Genomic DNA, 24,397 nt, shown 5'->3' on the forward strand with positions numbered 1-24,397 from the left:
GTGTCTTCATGTATCCCTTGAAGAATTACTGTGCACTTCCCAGAATACATAAATGTCAGTTTCAGTGCTATGGAATTGATTCAGCTGTGCTGTGAGACGAGCTAGCCCAGTGGGTTCAAAGCTCTTCTGAACGCTTATTGTTGCATCATGAAACCTGGACTCAGTCACGATTAAATGATTATACCAAGCTGAATACCAAACTGAATCAAGAAAAATAACACTCCTTCTGAAAAGTCATGAATAAGTTAACAGGCATTCTATTTTTACGTTGATTATTTAGGATAAAGTTAGTGGAGTTCGTCTGTAGTGAAACAGACTTGTAATTTTTTTTTTTTTTTTTTTTTTTTTGCGATACCCGGGCCTCTCACTGTTGTGGCCTCTCCCGTTGCAGAGCGCAGGCTCCGGACCTGCAGGCTCAGCGGCCTTGGCTCGCGGGCCCAGCCGCTCCGCGGCATGTGGGATCCTCCCGGACCGGGGCACGAACCCGTGTCCCCTGCATCGGCAGGCGGACTCTCAACCACTGCGCCACCGGGGAAGCCCTGTAATTTTTATAAACACTTTGAAACTCACCAAAATTATTTCTGCTCTCCAACAATGACAGGTAGTGTATGTGCCACGGTTGTAGTAAGTCATCTCCCGCTGGCAGGCTCCGGATGTAAAACTCTCCCAGGTTGAGCAGACCCAGGGCTGGTTGCCTTGAAGGTGCATGTTGAAATCCAAGTAATGCAGCTTCAGCTCTCTGTGGAGTTAATTACCACTTCTTTTAACTGCAATATTTCTTCTCCTCATGAAAGCTTAAAAAAATTCTATAGTTTTTGACAGTTTCTCCAACTCAAAAAGAGTAACAGCTTCTGATGCTGCAGCTTCAGGGTACCTCTTCTTCTCCGCTTCCCTTCCCTGGCCTTCCAGTCTGGGGTTATTTCTGTTCCCATTCAGAAAAAAGACCAATTTACATACGTTCTTTAAAGTAATACTTGCTTTGTTGAAGCAAGCATCCTTCTAAAGGAGAAAGAAAAAGCAAACAACTCCCAATTTATGTCAGTTTCAATAAGCCAGCAGTTGGTTTCCTTACAAGAGTTTCTCAGCGCTTTCTTCAGCTGAGGATGTCAGATCGTAGACCTCTAGGGTAAAGGCCAAGACCTGGATTCCTGTCCTCACTTGGGCGCTTACAGGATGTTTCTTTGAGCAAGTCTGCTTCGCAGTTTTGAACATTTTTTTCCCCAAGCATCTTATGAAGCTTCGTTGAAAACCACAACTTGTATTAGCATTGTCCCAAGCAATTAATCGTATCCATGGCTCCCTGCTTTCCCTCAATGCTCTACTTGTTTCTAGAGAATGTACATGAATATTTGTTTAGATCGCAAATACGAAGAAGCGTTGTGTAGTGTGAAGTGTCTTGTAATCGCTGGCTACTGAGTCAGACTAAACAGGTTGGTCCTGGGAAATTCAAAATATTTCTGCTCCCGAACAGATTATTGTATCCTTAACAGGAGCATTTTACCACATGTAAAAGGCTTCTAATACTGAATGTGATCATGTGAGAGCATCTCTTACTGTTCAGCTCAGTGGTCTTGTTTGAGTGAAAGGCCTGTCCTGGAGGCATATGTCTTTATTCTTCTTTAGTTCATCTGTAGATCTCTTAGGTTACACCCCTTTTACTGGATTAAAGGGGCACGTCTCTGACTGGCAACATCTCCATTTTATTTTTGACAGATAATTGATAGTACTGTCAATGGAACGGTAACCTTTAAAAAGAGTGAAAGAGATTTTTAAAACTAAAAGAGCCAATTAATTTACTCATACATGTGATTTTAAAGAAATAATTTGATATGATGCAAAAAGCTAACAGGATAGTAAATACCTGTTATATCTTTTGCCTAGAAAAAAGGAGTCCTTTAAAAGCAGATTAGCTGTGTACATTTTGAATCGAGAGACATTTAACATTAAAGGAAGGTGGAAAAAATCGTTATTAAGATGAAACCAATTGGCTAGGAACAGATTTAATAAATGGTCCAAACTTTATTCATTCCTGAATTCAACCACCAAGTACTGCGTGTCTTTTCTCTACCAGAAGGTGACTATTAAGGTGACTGTAATATAAGAAGTCCTCTTAATCGATGTAACACTGACTCTGGGACAGGCACTATTGTGGACACTTGACGTATAAAAACTCGCTTCATTAGTCCCCCAGCAATCCTGAGTGAGTATCATTAGCTCCACTTGACAGGAGGAAGAATGGACACGTAGCGTTTAAGTGAGTTGTGGAAGGTCTCACAGCAAGTGTGTGACAGAGCCAGGCTCTGAAGGTGTGTAAGCCTGGCTCTGCAGCCCTGGCTATGCTCTCCTTCACTTGTCTTTAAGAAAGACAGCATTGTAAACACTTCTACCTAGGATTTGGTCAAGGAAGAAATATCATTTGCATTTGGTGCTGTGGTTTCCATAAACTAGAATAACCACGCAGGCAAAGGAAGTCACACATCAAATGGTGTATTTTTTCAACAGGATACTTTTAATCGCTCAATTCTTTTTTTATCAACTCAGTTCTTAGGGGGCGTAAATCTGTTGATTTTTCCTTGTGTTGGTCTCTTCTTTCTTGGATTCATTCATTCATTCATTCATTTACTTATTTACTTGATCTTTACTTATTTACTCAAATTGATCCGGAATTACTTGCCCTGCGGGAGACTTACGTGACCTTCTCTCTTCACAGAGTCCTCAGTTCAGTAACTGGCCACAGCCGCCACAGCGAGGTCTCTCGTCCCACACAGGCCTTCAAGTCCCGGACCACGAAGCACAGCCTGCGCTGGGTCTGGTGTTTCTGTCACCCACTGCAGCACTGTTTTATGCCGCTAAATACATAGCACAGGGTTTCTTGCTCATGCCCATGTGGAGTGTGCCTTTCATTTTAGGTTTATTTAGGGGACCAAATTAATTTTACTAACGATATCATTTAATGCTGTTGACAAACATCATATTGAAAATTTGTACTCTAGCAAATATTTTGTCAATTAGGTTGGAAATGTGAATTGTGTAGAAAGGGGAAAAGAGTACACAGTTTATAACAGCAGAAGTTAAGTTACTTTTATCTTGTGGATTGCCCATACCCAGTGGTATGCTGGTAAAGCCTGCTCTCTACCCAAGAAGAGGCCTTATTTTTAGCGTTCCCCAGTTTCTGTGGAGTGCGGGCTCCCACTACGGACTCTCTCAAGCTCCCACAAAACGTACTGAGTGCAGACTTGCGTGGCGATGTGCACAGTCGGCACTTGCAAGACAGCACAGATGCCCCTGCCACTCAAGAATCCTTCACCAGACTAACATCAAGGAGCCAAATGGAGTGGCAGTGGTGCTGGTGTCATCAGAGATGAGCAGATGGTAGCTGCCAACAGCACTGAGAGCTTAACGGCACTTGACCGAGTTTGTTCTCAGTTCCTTAAGTGTGTTACTGCACTGAACCTTCACATTCTTCCTGGCTTGGGTACTGCAGTGTCCACAGTCTGTACCTGGGAGACTGAGGCACAGAGAATTAGGTAACTTACTTAAAGGTGTACCGTTAGTGAAAGTCGGAGAGGAGATTCAACCCAGGCAGGTGATCCGGAGTCTGGCTCTTAATTGCTTTACCTTTAAGTGATTCCAGGCCTGTCATGACGTGAATAATATTAGGGCATCCTCCAGACACCACCATGTCTACTCAGAGTGATGATTATTGTAGAAATAGGCACAAGAGAAACATTCTGAAGCATCAGTACGTATTCTTGGATGCCAATATTTATAAAATTGTAAGTGGTGGCATTTTTACCATGTGGTAGAAATATGCTAGGTTACACTCCTGTTTCCAGGTCCTCTTTCTTCTGTCTTTTGTGACTTTTCCATATCCTAGAGCCTAAGATTGAAACACCATCAGAATAAATGGCAGCCACCTCTCCTTGCGGTCTCTTCCGGCTGGACAGGGAGCCCAAGATTAACTACTCAGCTGTCATAGGCAGTTCATGCAAATTCAACTTAGGCAGCATGGTTTTCTACTTCATTCATAATTTGCAGTAGGCGGCTTCCCTGGTGGCGCAGTGGTTGAGAGTCCGCCTGCCGATGCAGGGGACGCGGGTTCGTACCCCGGTCCGGGAAGATCCCACATGCCGCGGAGCGGCTGGGCCCGTGAGCCATGGCCGCTGAGCCTGCGCGTCCGGAGCCTGTGCTCCGCAACGGGAGAGGCCGCAACAGTGAGAGGCCCGCGTACTGCAAAAAAAAATAAAATAAAATAAATAAAGAAAAGTAATTTGCAGTAGGATGAATACAGTAAAATCATTTACTAATAATATTACATTATATTATTTTCTACTATTCATATTGAAGGTCATGTAGAAAATGGGGACCAAAGTAGCTATAAAATTTGCCAAAACGAATTATTTTTTGCCGTAAAGTTAAAATTCACGTTACTTCCCTACACTGAACACAAAATAGAATAAAAATAAAATAAATAAATCTAAATTGAATAATTTATATATTTGTAAACATTATAAATTTATTGAAACTATAAATATAAGTTTATAAATAAAAATAATCAATAAAAATATAGCTTATTCTAATTGGAGGTCATAAGCTTGTAAAATGATAAATGACAGTATTTTTGTGAGAGTTACGTGAAGTAGTGCATGCAAAGCACTTAGAACGCTGCCTGCCACAGAGTTAGTGCCCACTAGTATTCATGACTGTAACAGCAGTATTATTTTGCTGCCTAATGTATAATAGCTACTTTTACTAGCACCCCCCCCATAGAATTACACTGAATAACAGGTAATACCGAATCACGGTAAATACTGAGTAAATCCTGTTGACTGTTCACCCTCCTACAAGAACCTACAGTATCATCTCGAGTGGGAGGCAAGTGACAGTCCATTGAGGGGTAGGAGGGAAATGTGAGAACTTCTTTTAGGTAAATGATATTAAAGAAACTACAGTTTCTTGATTGGTCATACACGGATGTAGCTTTCATCCAGTTCATGCGTCAGGTGGTTGTGTCTTGTCCAGAGTGTGGAGTCCCCTGTGACAGAGTGGGACTTCTACAAGGAGGAAGAGGTGACAGAGGTGTCCAACCTGCACTTTTAAGCCCCATCCTGGCTTTTCCTCAACCATATCAGGAGGACAGCTTTGCAATGTACATTCATTTCCATTGTACCACCAAGGATTTGCTGCTGTGAGGCAAAGTACTTGGAATAGTTATTAAATTCACTGATTATTTACACATATTTCTTTCACAAAAAGGTAACTCCAAATTGCTGATCTTTTCTGATGACAAATGGCAATGTTTTGTTACTTAGAAGACATATTCAAAGAAATAAGCATTTAATCTGAACTTTCAAATTGCAAGTAACATTAACACTGAAAAAGAAGATAATTGCTTTTCCAAATAAACTCATGCCACAGAGTACTTTGAAAACGGATGTTTTCATCACCATCATGTGACTATTTTGCTGAAATTTATGTGTCACATATACAAATTATCACATACCTTTACAAAGACTGGGAGCAAACTTTTTTAAAAAACTTTACTGGGGTTTATAAATATACAGTGAACTGCATGCGTGTAGAGCATACGGTTTGACAGGTGTGTATGCACACAGCCCAGTGCAAGCATCACCACATCAAGATGGCAGATGTACCCATCACCCCCTCAAGCTTCTGGGGCCCCTTTGTGATCCCTCCCATGGGACCCTCCCCATCTTCATCCCCCAGTTTCAAGTAACCACTGACCTACTTTCTATAACTTACTTTGCATTTTCTAGAACTATTTTTTATAATTGGAATCATAAAATCTGTGTTCCTTTTTACCTGGCGTCTTTCACTTAGCACAGATTCATCCATGACATTGTGTGTGTACATAGTTCATTCTTTTTCATCACTGAGTATTCCATTGAATGGATATGAGCTGTTTATGTAGTCACCTGTTGATGGGCATTTGAGCTATTTCATTTTTGGCTGTTACAAATAAAGTTGCACATGTCTTTGCGTGGGCATACGCTTTAATTTCCCTTGAGTAAATCCCTAGAACGGTGGGGTCATCCGGTGAGGGGATGTTTAAGAGACTGCCAAACCGTTTTCCAAAGTGGTTGTACATTCCCAATATCATTGTGTGTGTTCCAGTTTCTCCACATTTGCCATCTCCATGTCTTCTTTGGTGAAGTGTCTTCTCAAATCGTTTGCCTATTTTTTGTTTGTGATTGTCTGTTTTTTTTTAATTGAGCTTTAATAGTTCTTTTATATATTCTAGATACAACTCATCTATCACGTTGCTTATTTGCAAATATTTGCTCCCAGCGTTTGGCTTGTCATTCTCTTAACAGTTTCTTTCTTATTTTGAAGAAGTCTAATTTATGATTTGTTCTTTTTATGATCATGCTTTCAGCATTGTATCAAAGAAATATTTGCCTAACCTAAGACCACAAAGATTTTCTCCTATGGTGTCTTCTAGAAGTTCTATAGTTTTACATTTTGAGTAAATTTTTGTGTATGGTACAAGGGAAGGATCAACATTTGTTTGTTTATTTGGCCCACCGGTGCCCACTGATCCAGATCCCTTTGTTGTGTAGACTTCTTTCTCCACTAACTCGCCTCTGCACCCTCGTTGACAACCAACCGACCATATACGCGTAGGAGTATGAGGCTCTCCTGATGAACTGACCCCTTTATCATTTTGAAATGACCTTCTTTATCCCTGGTAATAGTCTTTGCTCTGAATTCTACTTTATTTGATACAAGTACAGCCATTCCCACTTTCTCTAGACTGGTGTTAAATATCTTTTTCAGCCTTTTACTTTTACCCTATCTGAGTCTTTATGTTTAAAGTAGGATTCCTGTAAACAGCGTGAGTTGGGGTTTTGCAGTTCTATTCAATCAGATAACCTTTTCTTTTTAATGGGGATATTTAGACCAGGCGCATTTTATGTTTAGGTATAAGTCCATCAACTTGTTATTTGTTTTGTTTGTTCCATCTGTTTTTTATTTCCTTTTCCCTCTCTGTCTTCAAAAGTTGAATTTTTAAAAAAATTTATTTTATGAAACAGCTTTTAATTTATTAAAATCTTCCCCATGAATGATTTCATTGAGTGTCATTGGTTTTGAACCTGATTGATAATATATAAAGATGCAACTGATTAGTTTGCAAGATTAACTGATTTACATCAGGGAAAATGGAAATTTGTCTGAATTTCAGTCAAAAGTGTTAGTCATTAGGGAGCAAAACTGTAAGTGTGATATTTAAGAACAGTCAATACTACCTTTATTCCATCTGGATCCGCATACTTTTTGGCATATTCTTCTCCAATAGTACAACTGTTTCTAAGTATTAAACTTGACGCCACCATCTCACAAAGTAGTAAAGAAAAAACTTGACAGTTGATAACATACAATTACAGTGCTTCATTTCAAAATATATAATTGTTTAGTATGAACGAAAAGAGTCTTGTTTACTAAGTAAATAAAATAAAATATTTTTAAAATATGTACTTTTTATTTTTATCTTTTTAAATTTCTATTTTAGCTTGTTTCATAATATAAACAATATATTAGCACAGTGCATGTGCATATAATTGCTGAAGGAGTATACGTTTATTATGCATGCATCTTTAAATTTATCTTACCAGTAAAGAACTTTACAATCGAACATTTTTCAAACTCCCTGGACTAGAGGACCTTGAGATCACCAAGAATTAAGCTAAATATTTTTAAAAGGAGACATAGAAAAAAATATCTTAACTCTTGTCTCATTTAGTCTCTGTCTCAGTCCATTTGCGCTGCTGTAACAAAATACATGGACCACGTGGCTTATAAACAGCAGACATTTATTCCTCTCCATTCTGGAGGCTGGGAGTCCGAGAATAAGGTACCAGGTAATCTCTCTACCCAGAGATAACGTCCGGCAAAAAGACATTTGTTACGGAATTTAATAAGTCTTTTAAAAAGGAGATATAATTTTTTAAAAAACTATTTGTATCTTCAAAGTCACATGTGTCATGGATATCTTCAGTGTACATGGAAATATATATATAGTAATAGTAGTCAATGGAAAGTAATAGTGAATCCAATTATAGTTCTGATTTTTTTATACCAAATTCTGAACTTTAATGACAAAACCACTTTAAACATTCTTTATTTTTTATCTGTTGGATTTGCTTTCCAGATGTATCATAGAATTCGTCATTCGGAGTGCATTTACCGGGTCACCATGGAGAAGCTGTCCTATCATAGCATTTGTACTTCAGAGGAATGGCAAGGCCTCATGCATTTCAACCTTCCCGCCCGTCTTTGCAAAGAAATTGAACTGTGAGAGTTTTGTCTTGTCAGTTTCTTCAGGAACAGATTTTTAATTTGATTGAATTTAAAGTGAAATGGGTTCTAGAATTAGAATTATAAATACCATATTACATGTGTGGTTTCTTGTGTTGCCATTTTCCCCTTGGAAGGAAGGAAAGGCCAGATCTCTTTATCTTTAAAAAGAAAAGTGTGAACACCATTTTGAAATGATTTAACGTAAATGTTAGCTTTTCTCTTTAGTCTTTTGCACACTTTACACTATGTAAAATTTAATATTCAAAATGACATTTAATATCAGATAGCTGAAAGTTTTCATTTCCATATAATTTTAAATTTACAAATTAAATCTGAGAATTTAGTAATAAATAGTTCAACTTTCACACTTTGTTTTTAATCCTATGCTAATGTATTTGTTACTCGTGGTAGGACCTGCCCATTAGAAGTACAAGCCAACACTATATAACTACATAAAAAACCTTCAGAAGTGATCCAGAGCTGATATTTGTTTATACTTGGAAACAGAGTATTCTTAAATTAATTAAACAAGGAGGCCGTTAGACTGATGTGACTTTAATGCCCTGGCGGCTTAGTAAACGAACCTGTAAATCTAAACCTGTAAATGCCTCAAGGTAACGAGATGGAAATGCTAAGGACAGCCAGTTCTGAACAGCCAACTAGGCTTTAAGCTGTAGCCAATCAAATACTTTCTTTTCTTTGCATCTTCTCTTTAGATGTGTTTCCATGGCTCCTGTCACCAAAGCACTCAACCGCTTTAAGTTGGTGGTGCTCTATTCAAATGGGTTTTTGCTCAAATAAACTCTTAAGATTTTTAATACGCCTCAGTTTATCTTTTAACAGTATATGTATTATATAGTGTGTGTGCGTGTGTGTGTGTGTGTATATATATATATATATATATATATATATATATATATATATATATATATATGTAGCTAGTTCCTGGCACAGAGCTCCTTTTACTCTTGTAATTCCCTGAGTGATCTGGGTGAGAGAGGCATCTTTTGTTACTCACATTAAACCTCTTTCAGCCACCCTGAGTTTTTGAGTGGCTCTCGGAGGATGACGGCCAGTTGCCAGAGAAACCAGCCTATGATTAGAGGGTTGGAAGTCAGCCTTACCCTTGGACTCCTTTCCAGGGAGAACTGGGGATTAAGCTAATCACCAGTGATCCGTGATTTAGTCAACCGTACCCATGTCCTGGAACCTCCAAAAAACCCTAACCAAGGGGTTCGGCGAGTTTCCAGGTTGGTGAAGGCATCAGGTGCTATAAAGGGGGTGCCCCCAGAGAGGCATGGGAGCTCCGCAGCCCTCCCCCTACCTTACCCTCCCCCACCTTACCCTCCCCCTACCTTATCCTCCCCCCTACCTTGCCCTCCCCCTACCTTACCCTCCCCCCTACCTTGCCCTCTCCCCTACCTTGCCCTCCCCCCTACCTTACCCTCCCCCTACCTTGCCCTCCCCCTACCTTACCCTCCCCCCTACCTTGCCCTCCCCCCTACCTTACCCTCCCCCCACCTTACCCTGTGCCTCTCTTTCGCTTGGCTCTTGCTGCGTTGTATCCCTCATAGTAAACCGGTGAGAGTAAACACAGTGTCTCCCTGAGTTCTGGAACTGTCCTAGCGCATCATCTGACCTGAGGAGGGGTCGTGGGAACAGCCGATGCATTAGAAGTGTGGGTGGCCTGGGCTTGTGATTGACGTTTCAAGTGGGGGCAGCCTGTGGGCCTGCGCCCCTAACCTCTGGGGTCTGCGTTAACTCCAGGTAATGACAGAATTGAACTGAGTTGCAGGAAGTCAGCCGGCGTCTGCAGAGAACCGGAGAATTGCTTGGTGTGGAAAACTCACACATTTGGTGTCAGAAGTGCTGTAACGAGAGGAAAATGGTCTCTTTTAATACTTTCCCGTTCTGCTTATTTGGGTTAAATGTTTGTAACCAAATTAGCACATGAAAGATAGGTAATAACTTCGGATGTTAATATTTATGAAACTTTTCTCTGGATTAAAATAGGAAATAGACTAATTTTCATCTCAGAAAATTTCAGATGAGCTCCTCCCCCGTATCTGTGAGCTGTGTAATGTATGTGTAGGGCTCATAGTATAATTATTTTGGACTTTGTCATTGCTCTGATAACAAACACAATGTTCCTTTTTTACAGATTGCTTAATAAAGAATTAAGCAATGGCTTAGATCTTGGACTAAGTTCCTGAGGGAATGTGTGGAATTTCCTCCTGGAAACCTTTGAATACAACAGAGATGTGACTGAGAGAGGCAGGAAGAGGGGGCCGAACTCCTAGTATTTTTTTTAGTCTCTTGATAGGCAAAAAGTTAAATTACTCCCTTTACTTGTTATTATGTTTATCTTAATTAATTACATTTACTCATGACCTGTGCTTTCTGTTTATTTCAGGTTCCACTTTGACATCGGTCCCTTTGAAAACATGTGGCCTGGAATTTTTGTCTACATGGTCCACCAGTCCTGTGGGACAGCCTGGTATGTGTGACCCACACACTTGCTTTAAAATCCTCCTCCCCTACCTAAATGCCTCGCCACTTTTTTGGTTGATAATTACCTTAAATATGCCATATAGAAATTGTTTTTCTAGATATTTAAATTAAAAAAGGCTAAGATTATTGGACAAATGTGCAGCCTTTTTAGATTCCCTCAGAGGCTGCCCCTTGGTTAACAACCAGGTCTAACCAGGTGATCAGAAGGATATAGGTGGAGCTAAAAGAGACAGAGGTTACTTCTCAACATAATTGCATACTGTTTTTAGGTGTGTTTTGGAATGTACATACACATTTAACATCGACTTTCACCTTTAACTTCGATATATCAGTTAAAACAAGTGTGAAAGAAACAGGTCTCCTAATTCAAAGTCTAGTCCTTTGTTAGTAATGAAGTTATGTTGCCCTTTCCTTGCAAATCTCTCTCCTCTCCTTGTGGCCTGTCCCAGAGGCCTTTCATGACTTTGTATCTGTTTTTTTTTTTTTTTTTTTTTTTTTACAGCTTAAACACATACTTAAAACGCAAGGAATAATTTTCTTTTTCTCTTTTTTTACTAATTTAGTCATTAAGTGGCTTATAGAGGCTCTTAGCGTCTCTAGAACTAAATTGTCACTTGTTTCCTATTGAATTCTGTGTTTTCTCTTATTTCCATCAGTGACTTTTATAAATTATTGTCTCAAAAGGATGTACACAGGGTAACTAATGCCACTTATTTCTTAGATAGCAATTGAGAGTTTGACCAGTTGAAACTCTTAAAATCACATACCTTACACTTCAGGGACATCTGAACATTTTCAGTGGAGAAAGATAAAGGTTATATGTATTTAGAGGTTTTATGGGCTCTCGTCTCTTCGGTATTTCGGGGACCCCTGTTTCATATTGATATGCCTTTGTCTTAAGCTGCCTTAAATCCACTGAGAGAGTTGGTGGGGCTTTAAATACGTGTAAACACATGATACACATAAAAATTTATAACCTACTGTATGATGAAATACGTCATATTCTTTCATGGACTGCGTCAAGATTTGGATATAGCCATTTGCTACCACCGCTTAATAATTTGAGTGTCCCATGGTAATTTGGATTCCTCTTGAAAGGATAATCACTCACCTAGGAAATTCTTATAGTATGCATGGTCGCAGCTTGTGAATCTGAACATGCTTTCTGGAAAAACTTAGCTAAAAATACCCTTGAACAGGATGATGATATGCTGTTGTCTGTTGAGCACGATGGGATGCAGGAGGTGCTTGAAAGCTAAGGAAGAGGTGGCGGGTGTTCATGATGGGTAACGGTAAGCTGATTCTGGGATTTGCTCCCCCGTGGGCCCGTTACCGTGTCAGAGCACGAGCCACCAAAGAGTCTGCCTCTCTCACCTTGCTGGAGAAGCAGTGAGGAGGTTGGTGAGTGAGGCCCCCGTGCTCCTGCATCCCGTCCCCGCGGAAGTGTTCACCCGTGCAAGCGCATACAGGACAGACGTGCACATCTAGTGGTCTCCTGGAATGTACTGGTTCTTTCCCAGTTTCTGTCATGACAATTTCTTTTCCACACAGCTTTGAGCTTGAAAAGTTGTGTCGTTTTATCATGTCTGTGAAGAAAAACTATCGTCGGGTCCCTTACCACAACTGGAAGCACGCAGTCACGGTGGCACACTGCATGTACGCCATACTCCAGAACAACCACGGGCTCTTCACCGAACTCGAGGTGGGTGTGCACACGCTTTCTCTCTCCCGCTTCAAATAACCTGAGTGGGTTGAAGTACTCTATGTCTGGAGTATGTTTATGAAATAGTTAGGCGACTGTATGTCATTCCAGGACAAATTTTGGTTCCGTAACTTCACAGAAGCACACTTTTTAAATTGTTGTACCCAAGGATTTTCCCTATTATTTTGTATAAGGAATGTAGATACAGAAATTTCAACTTCATCAAAATATCCCTCAAGGAAACACTCATTTTTGTAGTCTTTCTTCCCTGTTAAAGCTGAATTCTTCTGAAAGGATGTAAACAAAGTGAATTGTTCTCTTTGCCCTAATGCCCTGGATAATGGAGACATATCCTACCCATCTGAGAACCCAGAGCATTAAATACAATTAAAACATAAATGCTTATTTGACCTTCTCTAGCATAAGGGAACAGGGGCTCGGCAATGTTCCACTGATTCACCGGACTTTACGGACTTGGAGTTGGTGATGCGCTCAGAGAAGACTTGGGGACACCTAGTCCATTCATGCACTGCTGTCGAGCCCCTTCCTTGAATGCCCAGCCCACGTTTGGTGATGGGGCGCCTTCGCCCCAGCTGTGCTCCTCCCAGGCGGGACCTTCCTGATGGCCTCGCTGCCCTCTCTCCACAAGGTCCCAGCAGCCCTATGAAAGCCCTAACTCGAATCCACCCTTCTCTCCTCCTGCTTCAGGACACGTGAAGAAAGGGAGCTGTGTCTCTGTGATAAAGAAATTGTGCTTCTCCCAAGGTCATGTCCACCAACATTAGAACCCTGAGGTCCAGTCCTGTCCTTTCCATCCTGTCAGACCAAATTCACAATTTGGATGGGAAACTTGAAAGACGCATTTTAGAAAAAAATGCTATTGTAAAGAGTCAAAACGTTCCTTTTTTTATTAATAATCTTTAGATTATTTAGATGGGGCTTTAGATGGGGCTTAGCCTAATAAATTATTTATCACACACACACGATGAAATTTTTTCTTTTTTAATATAAATTTTTCTAAACAATTTTCCATTTCATTGAACCCCATATTTTTGAAAATTTCAGTGTTTCTCCATTCACTTCCTTTTAAGAAAGCAATTTTATTATCTTTTCTGCCAAAAGTTAGCCTGTAAGCTTGAGAATTATAGAAATTATTCTTTTGGATTATATTAAAATTTATATTCAAAAATGGGAAAATTTTAAGACGAATGAGATGTTTTGTTACTACATATTGACTTCCATTTAAGTTTCTAGAATTATATCATTCTGTTTCTCCAGAAACTTCAGGTCTTTTAGCTAAAAATAACCCCCAAATAACATACATAAGTATTTAAAATATATTTTGTAAGGTGCATGTGTAATCTCTAGTAGAGCTTTAGAAATGATCCTTTGATGTTTTTAAAGGAAAAGTTAACAAAGGTAGTTCTTTACTTCGTAAGTTATTTTCAGATGCTTGATTCTGGCATGCACTTGACAAGGCTATTGAACATCAATAAAATAAAATAGGTTAAAAGGAATTAGAAAGCTTTTATCTATTGTGCCAGGTTTTACAACCTTGACATTTCTTACCAGATTCATTATGGCCGACGTTGCAGCATAAAATATGGGAACAGCCCCCAAACCAAACGACCCCCAGAACATACACAGTTCAGTGTCTTAAGACCTCCGAACACTTAGGGTTGGTCCCCTGCCTACCGCATAGTTGAGGGGTGCGGGTGCCCGGGGCGACCTCCCCGCCCATTAGGTGGCAGGAGAAACCAGCGCGGCTCGGCGAGACTAAGGCAGCAGCAGGGCGCAGGCGCAGTGCTCCGGTGGGGCTTTGTGCAGGCGCCGGCCCCGCGGCCGGTGGCGCCGCGCACTCCGGCTTCACGCCCTCCTCGATGCTGCCCGGGCTCCTGTCCAGAGCCGCCCTGCCAGTTGCCCTGGTCTCAGAGGTCCCTGCCCTCGCGGTTCTTCCCTCCCCCGCCCCCCGCTCCGTAACTCGCTCCCTCCGCGCTGGGTCCTCCGCAGGCTCTGCATCCCGTGCAGGTCGCAGGCTGTGACCTCCACCTCACTGCACCCTCTGCCTCTGCCTCTCCGCTCGGCTCCCTCCGGATTTCTAGGCTCTTCTTTGCCGCCGGCCCCTGGTGGAGCCCTTGTGCTGGCCGCCTGCAATTCCTCTCCTCCCCTTTTCTCTGAAACCAGCTCCGTCACCCCCCAGAAAATGCTCTGGTCCAGGGGCCGTGCGGGTCCAAGGGTCTGAGCTCAGTTCTCCTCTTTGCGTCGCTGTTCTCACGTGGCTCCCAGGACCCCCAGCACCCTCGGTTCCCGAGCGCTCCTCCAGCCCGCTCCCCTTTCAACTTTCCCTTCTCAGTGAAGACCCCGTCCATCAGCGTCTAAGGCTGATGACCTGGCCCTCAGGCTTGGCTTCCCCTCCCCCGCTCGCCGTCCTGCCCTCCTTTCTTCTCATGCCCAGCCTGCCAGAAAGTTCTGTTGATTCTGCCTGCAGAATCTTCCAGACTTTAGTCATGTCTCCTAAGCCTGCGTTGCTAGCTTCCTGGTCTAAGCTTCTGTTATGTTTTGCCTGAGTCACGACGAAAGCCTCCCCCAGGTCTCTCCCACCCTCCTAGGGTCTGTTCTCAATACAGTGGCCAGCGTGGGGATCTTTAAAGAGCGTCAGCTAGATGATGTCACTGCTCTGCTGAAAACCCCCGCCATCGGTCCCTGGATCACAGATAATACAAGATCTTTACCCTCCCCTCCCCTGCCCTGCCCTCAGGTTCCTCTCTGTCCTCCTCTCCCCGCAGCCCCTGCAGTGGTCAGTCCTGGTCATGTGACTCTGGTCCTGTGACTCGCAGGCAGGCTCCCCTGCCAGGATGTGCGCTGGCTGAGAGCCCCGCCCCCGCCCCCACCCCCGGGAGCCACCTGCGTCTCCCCTTCACCTGCACCTCTGCCTGTCTGAGGCCCATCCTGACTGCTGTACATCACAGCCACCCGCCTCTCACCTGTCCCCTTCAGCCTGCTCTTCCTTTTATCTTTTTGTATACAATTTGCCATTTTTCACATGCTGTATGATTTACTTGCTATATTCCTCATTTATGATAGCAGTAACATCGTTAGAATTTAATATTGAATGGATTTTTAAGTGAAGAACTGATACTGTCCTCTCCTTTTGCAGACTTGCTTTATCTGTGATTCTTTGGAACATTTGCTTTAATTTGATACCACCTACCCTTTTTACCAGAGTCGATCAGGAAAACTCAAGGATAATTTGATTGTTAAGTTCCTAAGCAGAAAGACAAAGAAACTGGTTAAAAAAGAAGTTAGATTATCTGTTATTTCAGGCATTCATGAGCATGTTGGCTGCATCAGTGACAGAAGTCAGTGTGATAAGAATACTAACCGTAACTTTCCTCATGTCCCATTTCTTTGTTTTGAACATCTGTGCACTGTGGTTTCTCCTTAAGCGCAAGGGACTGCTAATTGCGTGTCTGTGCCACGACCTGGACCACAGGGGCTTCAGTAACAGCTACCTGCAGAAATTCGACCACCCCCTCGCGGCACTATACTCCACGTCGACCATGGAACAGCATCACTTCTCCCAGACCGTTTCCATCCTTCAGGTGAGGCGCCCAGGGCCACGTGCCTGACCGCTGCCCCGTGTGTGCGTCGTCTTGTCAGAGAGACCCACGGTTTATACATAAAAGAGGCGTATTCTTCTGGCTTTCTTTAGAAACAGCAGCTACATTTTATCGTAAAACCTTTTTTAAAAGATTTGTATATATTTTGCAATTACATTTGATTTTTAAGTACGTTATACCCTAAGGCAAAGTTTGTTTCACGTAGTTAATTTAATCTACATGGATCATCATGTTCTTGAACCAGAATGTGTTGAACAACGAATCTTGAACGTTAGGCAAACAAGATTTTAAGTGCATTGAAGTTCTTTTATTTTTTCTTTTGTGTGTTTTTAAATCGAGTTTTCTTGCTTTTAAGATGTCCTTAGTGACTGAGCTGGATGCTGACTGGTCTCCCTTCCCTGTGAGATACGTACGCTCCTTCTTCACTTCAAACCTTTTTCTCAAAGTCATCTTAACTACGTAACTATCGCCTCGTAATGCTTTTACTCCTCTCACAGACAATTTTTAAAATGTGATCTCTGTTTGACTTAAGAATAGTGGACCCCGTTTCTTCCTCTCACTGTCAGCACCTCAAAAATAGGAAGAGAAATCTTATTAGATCTTTTGATTACGTGTCTACGGGAAGGATTTGGAATTTTCAAGGTTGTGACACAAAGCCCCGGCAGGACCTCAGCAGCGCCTGGCTGTGGGCGACTTGCGAAGCAGAAAGGTGTCTGCCACTTGGTGCAGTTTTCCTTTCTTGTGTAGCCCAGCCCTCCCCCGACCACCCAGGGCTCTTTTCCTCTCCGTAGCTTCTCCTAGTGGTGCCTCATGGTCCCAGCTGTCCCAGTGATTGGTAGTACTGCACACTCAGATCTTTTCAAAACCCAGCAACATGTACGTGGTCAGGCCCCTTTTCCTCAGGGCTGAGAAGGTAAATGGTGAGCTTGCTGAAGTGCAGGTGCTCTTCTGATGACCTGCGGGGCAGAGTGAAAGGTCTGTCAGATACGGAGTCATATCCGGCAGGTGGCTGAATGTCCCCCTTGCTCCCGGGCTGGTTCTATCCCTGAAAGCAATAGGTAGTCACCATTCCCGATGTTCCCTTGGCACCAATACTTTATTTTTTAAATGATGTAGGTTATGTATGTTTGGCTGACAGATAGATACATACATACATACCTAGAAATTTAGGCAGGATAAAAGATGTGTGTGGATATATGTATATGTGTTTGTATGTGTGTATGATATAGATGCATGTCCCTATATATGTGTGTGTATAATAGGTGTATATACACACACATATATTAACACACACATGCGTTAGAACATGCTTTCTGTAAATAGACATTTATAAAACTTTATGACAGTTTGTATCTACTTTCCCCTTAGGCTATTTATTTGCCCAGGAAGAAGGGTCTATGCCAGAAAGGACATCAGGATGCCTTCATTTAGAAATAATTAGGACTCCTGGGCCCCACGTGCATCCTGTGTCCTAAATGAATTCATACATATGACTGTGACAGCATTTCTGGCAACTTCATCTGCAAATGAATTTTAATAGCCTTCCTGAAGTTCCCTCAGAAAACCTATTTTAAATATAGGAGAATTTACAGAGGCCAGGGTTGCAAGGTACATCGCTGCTGGATGGAATAAGATATAAACTGTGTGATACAGCAGTGATACAAAGCAGAAGGGGTGGAGAGGGTCTGACCCAGCCAAGGAAGACTTCTGGCAGGAAGACTTACTCTGTTTGCCGCCGTTGACAGTGGAGGTGGCACAGAGCAGTTTGTCGCATTTTCAGCAAACCCTCAGCCACGTGGGGGCTCTGTGTTACATGATGCGGTGTTCCTAGAATGATCAGAGCATCATCACGGGGACTCAGGCAGTGAATTAAGTTCAGGCACGCTGCTGGCATCCACAGAGTTGTTGGAGGGTAGTTAGATTCCGAGTATTAGAGAAGGCATTTCAGTCACTGGTGGGGGGAGCATAAGGGCACCTTTGTTCTTGTGTCTTTAGAGAGGTGAGGTTCTCAGCAGATGAATGGGATGGGAAGCCAGCTAGAAGAACCGTCATGGCCACAGGTTCAGCCCATCAGTTAAAATCTGAATCTGTATCCTGGCTTGACCAACACCTCCTGTGTGAGCTGTGACAGGGAGAAACATAGGGGGCATAAACTCATGGCCCCATCTTCACGGGCAGGAGCATGGCGGAGGGCTCCTTCATTTTCTGGAGATCTCTAGAATCTGCTGATCGTACATGCTCACGATAACTCCTCTGAGTTTTGCTTCTCAGATCCATCTAACTGCCTCTTGAAATTCGTTTCAATAACGAACATATTTATTCACTGCCTCGCAGCTGCCAGCACATGTTTCAGGCCCGGGGGGAGAGTGATAGCAAAAGCACAGATGCCTGTTGTGTCCACAGCTCCGCCCTCAAGCGGACCTTCTTGCCGCTCCACCTGGCCGGCCTCCTGGGGTCCCAGCCATCCTAACAGGCTGTGGCTCTCACGCCTGAGTGTCAGCCTGGGGCACCGTAAGGTTCTGTTTCCAAACGCTTGAACTGTGTTTGGTGTTCAGTGTGGCCACAATCGTGCTGAGTTACTTTACAGCTCCCGTGAAGGTGCCTCACTCACCCCACGGGCCAGTGACCCTGTTAGAGTCCTTCCCCCTCACCCTGCCCCCAGCTCCAGTCACCAAGCCCTGCCAGTTTGAAGTTTTGTCAGGACACCTCCAGACTTGACCAATTAAGGTGATATCCTTGGCCGAGAGTAAAATTTAATTTCAACATCCAGTCACTGAATTATCAGACAGAACAATATGTCATTACATCACACGGAGCCCTCTGATAGGTCTGTCCGCCCAGTGGTCAGGGTAGGGAAGGGCTTCTCCTTCGGCGTCCTCATCTCCGCAGGCAGACTTCAGCGCTCTGGCTGCACAGAGGATCGCAGTCCCGAACTATTCATCCTTTGGCAACGTGGCCAAAGAGGAGATAAAAAAATTCACCACGATGGTTAGAGATGGTTCCCCACGAGGCCTCCTCAAAGCTGTGTGTGTGTCTACAGGCCACAGTCTCGTTAACCCGAATGCTGACTTTCAGTGTTGTTGCCACAATTACTTACGGGATAATCTGGGCGACTGGGGAAGCGTGGGGAAGAGGCCCCCTGTGTGACCACAGCAACCTCAGCAAACAGAAAGGGGAAGTAGATTTAAAAGCTAACCTCAGTCCTTCACACACTAGCACAGAACTATTCACGGTACAGCACGGCAGGAGGGCTGTATGTTCGTTCACACTTGCCTTCACTTCCATCACAGGGAGAAAGATGCAGTGGGCAGTTCCCACCCTCCCCCCCGCCCCCACCCCGAGTGGGCAGTGGGAGGAGATTAAGTCAGGAATGAAGTAAGGAGAAGTGTGAAAGCATCTAGAGGAAAGATAGGTTCAGATTCTTAACTTTTGCTGAGCTGCCCCTTGTCTCAACATTGGGTCTCAGGACTGTTTTCCCGGTGACTGGGGCCAGGGGCTGTGTACAGGCCGTGAGGGGCATTCATGGGAGACAGAGTTCCCATTTGGCGCCTGTAGTGGATGCTGAACTGGCCCCTCTGAGCGTACAGTCTCCTATATGTCCATCAAGGACCTTTCCCGAGTGACATCCCAAATTCCGCCTTCATTAGACGTTGTCTGTTTGACTGACTTTTCCCCCAGTTTTTTTTTTTTTTTTTTTTCTTTTGCGGTACGCGGGCCTCTCACTGTTGGGGCCTCTCCCGTTGCGGAGCACAGGCTCCGGACGCGCAGGCTCAGCGGCCATGGCTCACAGGCCCAGCCGCTCCGCGGCATGTGGGATCTTCCCGGACCGGGGCACGAACCCGTGTCCCCTGCATCGGCAGGCGGACTCTCAACCACTGCGCCACCAGGGACGCCCTATTCTCCTTTTTAAAAGCCACCAGTGGGTCCCATGGCCTCAAGAATAAATTTTGTTTCTTAATTGATATACAAGTCTTTTATGAATGGCCTCTGCCTGTTGCAGGACTATTGTATGTGTATTTTTGCAGTTCTGGACCATTTCTTAACTCTGCATTGTCTAGAGTTTTCTATTTTGGTGGCCAGCTTCTCCTTATCTTTAAGACTCAGCTCAGGCAGTACCTCCTCCGGTGAAAGTATTTTATGACGTCTCCACATAACTGGGGCACAGTTGTGTGCCTTTTCCACATGGCCCCTGCGTCCCTTAAACATACACGTATTCTAGAGTTCTCACGTGGTATAAAAATGTTCTGTTTGTGAGTTTAGCCTTCCTCTCCTCTGAATTGTAAGCCCGGTGAGGACAGTCGCTGCCCCTCGTTCATCTCCATCCGGCAGGCCTGCTGCCGGGTCTGTTGATGTGGGTGGTGGTGGTCACGTGAAGATAAGAATGTGGACCTAAGAGTCAGAGAAGGCAAAACAATGTGTGCAACGTTTGGCGACTGGTAACTGCCAGGTTCTATTTAGGGGAAACTGAGTAGATATGTCTCCTTAGGACAAAGCGTGTAGGTGCCTCAGTGGTGGAGGGTAAGTGGAATGACTTCAGGTAAGGAGACTGTTCTATGTGGACAGTGACAAGAGAGTGGGCAAGCTTTGTGTTCTGACCTAAAACTTACCCATCCATGCATTTTTATTTAGCAACGGTGATAGAACCATTAGCGTTAGAATATTAAATCCATTTTAATGTTCATTGAACATTCCTTTATTTAATATTCACAATTAATGTTCATTTTAATAGTCAAATTATATTTCATAATAAGATATTAATGATTATTTTGAATATTGAAGCTACCCTTTTTCTGTCTTTTGCCTTCTGTGAATACCCTACGTTAGGTACGCAGAAGTCAAAATTTTAGAAAACAGACCAATTAGGAATGGTATTCTCATTATTAAGAAAAATTTCTCATCATCCCATTAATCTTAAATCATCTAGTGCTTTTGAAATATGTTTACATTTTTAAAAAGTTATCTTTATCCCAACATTTTGGGATCCCATGACATTTTCATTACGTTTTATAGCAGTAGCATTTCTGTGACACAGCCAAGTCCATCTGCAGTGGGTAGAATTTACTGTTGTCTGTTGCAATTATAGCAAAATAGTTGTACTTACACTCAACACTGTCCTTACTTCTAGACTAAAATGGATTAGTTTATTACAGAGGTTAGCCTAAATCTGTCCTTTTCTACAGATGTATTCTAAATAGATAGAAGTGTTCTCTGGCGGTCCAGTTCAGTTCTGGGCGTATCGGTTTGTGTGCTTGTTTCTCCTTCTCTCTCTCCCTGTTTCAACTCTGACTGCAGAAGTTCTACTGGTAGGTTTTATCATCATCACCGCCATCATCATGGTAATCATTTCATCATTTATTAGGTACTTCCTATATACCAGAAACTTAAGAATTTTACACGGATCAGTACATTTGATTTTTACGGTATCCTATGAGACAAGTATTATTATTCATTTCCATTTTACAAATAAGAGTAATGTGCATCAGAGAGGTTCAGTAACTGGCTCATTGTCACACAGCTAGTAGGGGGCAGAGGATATTAAAACTCAGAGTTGTTTGACTCCAAAACTTGTGTTCTTAATTACAGTACTCTCATGTTTCCTAGTATATGGTTTGATGCAGTGGACAATTAAATGTCAAAATAAGTATTATGTATCTTTTAAAGGCATCACTGTTGTGAATGCTTGAAGCAATTAGTTGTGTCATTGACTTTGTTCATCCTGAAGCCCCAGAATGATTCAGCCTCCGCCTGTTGCTCCTGTGACAGTGATTCACAGCCCAGTAGGGGCAGGGCTGCTGGGGAGAGAGGCCTGGACTGGCTGGCATGCAGATACTGAAATCTGAGCTCCAAAGCCCTTCCGGGAGAATCTCTGTTGTAGAGCTCAGCACAGTAGGGCTTCGGGGAGAATTACATATGATTCATGGTAATATTTTAAAAGCGTGCTGAGGACAGATTGACCATCCGCCCTTCTGCCTCTGTTCTGACACACCTCCACGCGCGCTGTCGCCAGAGGGACTGCTCCAAAGGCCACCTCCGTAATCCTCAGTGGCTCCTTATTACTTTCCATATCGTATTTCAGTTCTGCATCCAGGCCTTTTTTTTTTTTTTTTTTTTTTTTTTTGCGGTACGCGGGCCTCTCACTGTTGTGGCCTCTCGCGTTGCGGAGCACAGGCTCCGGACGCGCAGGCTCAGCGGCCGCGGTTCAAGGGCCCAGCTGCTCCGCGGCATGTGGGATCCTCCTGGACCGGGGCACGAACCCGTGTCCCCTGCATCGGCAGGCAGACTCTCAACCACTGCACCACCAGGGAAGCCCTGCATCCCGGCCTTTTAAAAAAACTTTTACTTTAGTTCTTACCATTTCTGTATTAAATTTGCCTCAGCTGCACGGAAGTGTCTGTGCTTCCAGCGAACGCTCAGGGTCTCATGCCTCCTCTGTTCCTCCACCGGTCCTTCAGAATTCATGTCGCCACCGAGAAGAGCGTCCCATGTGCTCCCATGGTCTTCACTTACCTCATTCGTGGGGACCATGCTACTCTATTTTTTGTGTACCACTCAACAGCGAACGCCTTAAAAAAAATGAACTTACGTTGTTTAGGACCTTGGATATAGTAGCTACTAATATCCTTACCCAAAGTGAGACGCTACAGACTGAATATCTGCTCAATGAGACACACATTCCTCATTTTGTGGTGGGAAAGATACAGCTGTGGCAAGAAAGCAGTGCTCTAACAGTGAATCAGAACGCTGAGAATCCTTAGACCCATCATGTTTGAGAGTTAGGAGGGACCTTAAGGACCATCCGCCTTAAAGACCTTAAAGTGTGTCCCCGATAAGTCTTTCAGCATCGGGACCGTTTCAGCGTTGTTTCTATTCTCTCGTACATATCTCACAAATCTCAGCTACTTAAGCAGCTGAGCCTTTACAAACAGAGCCCACTCGTAAGCTTTCACAGAGGTAAGAATTATATGCTCCTTACCTATTTTGGGACTTTAGAAACATTGCTGGGTATAAAATGCTTGTTATTTTATGCTTGATTGATACAACATGGGATCAACTGCCTTGAATTAATATAAACTTTAAACAGCGTAACCTGGAATATTAGTTATAATAAACTTATCAGTTGGTATATAAAAGCATCTTATTATTTTGTGAGGTTTTATTAGGTTGTTAACTAATGTGAAATTGGAGCTTTCAAAGCATTTTCAGCGTTTATCTGCTGTGCTTGGTTGCTGTATCTCCCTTATTGTCTTTTGTTTTGGTAGGAGCAAAGTGTTGATAAATATATACTATATTCTCTTGAAAGGAAGGGGCCATTTATTGTTTTTTTTATCACTTATTCCCTTTACTCTTGTAAAATGTTGAAGGAAGTAGTCCAGCTGTTCATTATAAAGGTTCACTGCTGAACTTTTCCACCTAGTTTCCCTTTAATATCGAAAAGTAAAGTAAAAAAAGAAATAATCTGAAATAGCCAGCAGAATATACAGATCCTTTAAAATGGGTCTTACTTTGTCTTAGGTCGTGGACACTTTTGAGAATCTGATGAAAACATGTGTTTATGGATGCCACACTCAACGTACTATATACAGTTGTAGTGAGTTCATTGCTCTGTGGTCCCCAAGAGAATTTATAGAACCCAGGCTAAGAAGTCCCTATTTTAGAGAGGTTAAAACGTAAAATCCAACAGTATGTGAGAATATTTTATGTGCTATAATTTAATAGTTTGTTGGTGATAGAGAAAATAAATCATATAAATATATATCACACGTGATTCCTCTTCAGACGACCTGCCAAGAGCAGATGTGTGCATGCGTACCAGCCAAACACATCCAATGTGGAACATGTGTATGAGGGGGGGAGCCCAGGTCACAGAGCATTAAGTGCTGAAGCAGAGGCCAGCTGCTTTACTTGAGTTATGATCAAAGCAAAGCAGCTTTCTTAGCGCAAGTCAGAGTCAAGATTTCTTTCTTGTAACTTTGTACAATACAAGTTTAGAGTTGAGGTTGAAAGGGGCTTGGAAGTTAATTACCTTCCCAGTGACTAAATCCCCACCCCTTGTCTCCCATCAGTTACTAACCAGCCTGTGTTTTGAATGTTTCCGCAAACAGCATCCCATGCATAGTTCACCTGGTAACTCTGAACATTTAGATGGTTCTTCCTTGTGTTGAGCTGAAGTCCTGTCCTTATCATGTCCACCTCTTTGGCCCTATTGTATTTATGAAGGCTGCTTCAAGTGAGATTACATTACTAA

General features: G+C 42.8%; 1 protein-coding gene across 1 annotated transcript in view; it reads left to right on the forward strand.

The window, feature by feature from the left end:
• PDE10A (phosphodiesterase 10A) overlaps positions 1-24,397 on the forward strand; it is a 580,174-nt gene that overhangs the window by 520,246 nt on the left and 35,531 nt on the right. Inside the window, 4 exon segments of the mRNA XM_060167479.1 lie at positions 8,171-8,313; positions 10,733-10,816; positions 12,382-12,532; positions 15,979-16,134. Of these exon segments, the coding sequence (XP_060023462.1) occupies positions 8,171-8,313; positions 10,733-10,816; positions 12,382-12,532; positions 15,979-16,134 (534 nt within the window).

This window comes from Lagenorhynchus albirostris, chromosome 12, assembly GCF_949774975.1.
Source record: "Lagenorhynchus albirostris chromosome 12, mLagAlb1.1, whole genome shotgun sequence".
NCBI classification, from domain to species: domain Eukaryota; kingdom Metazoa; phylum Chordata; class Mammalia; order Artiodactyla; family Delphinidae; genus Lagenorhynchus; species Lagenorhynchus albirostris.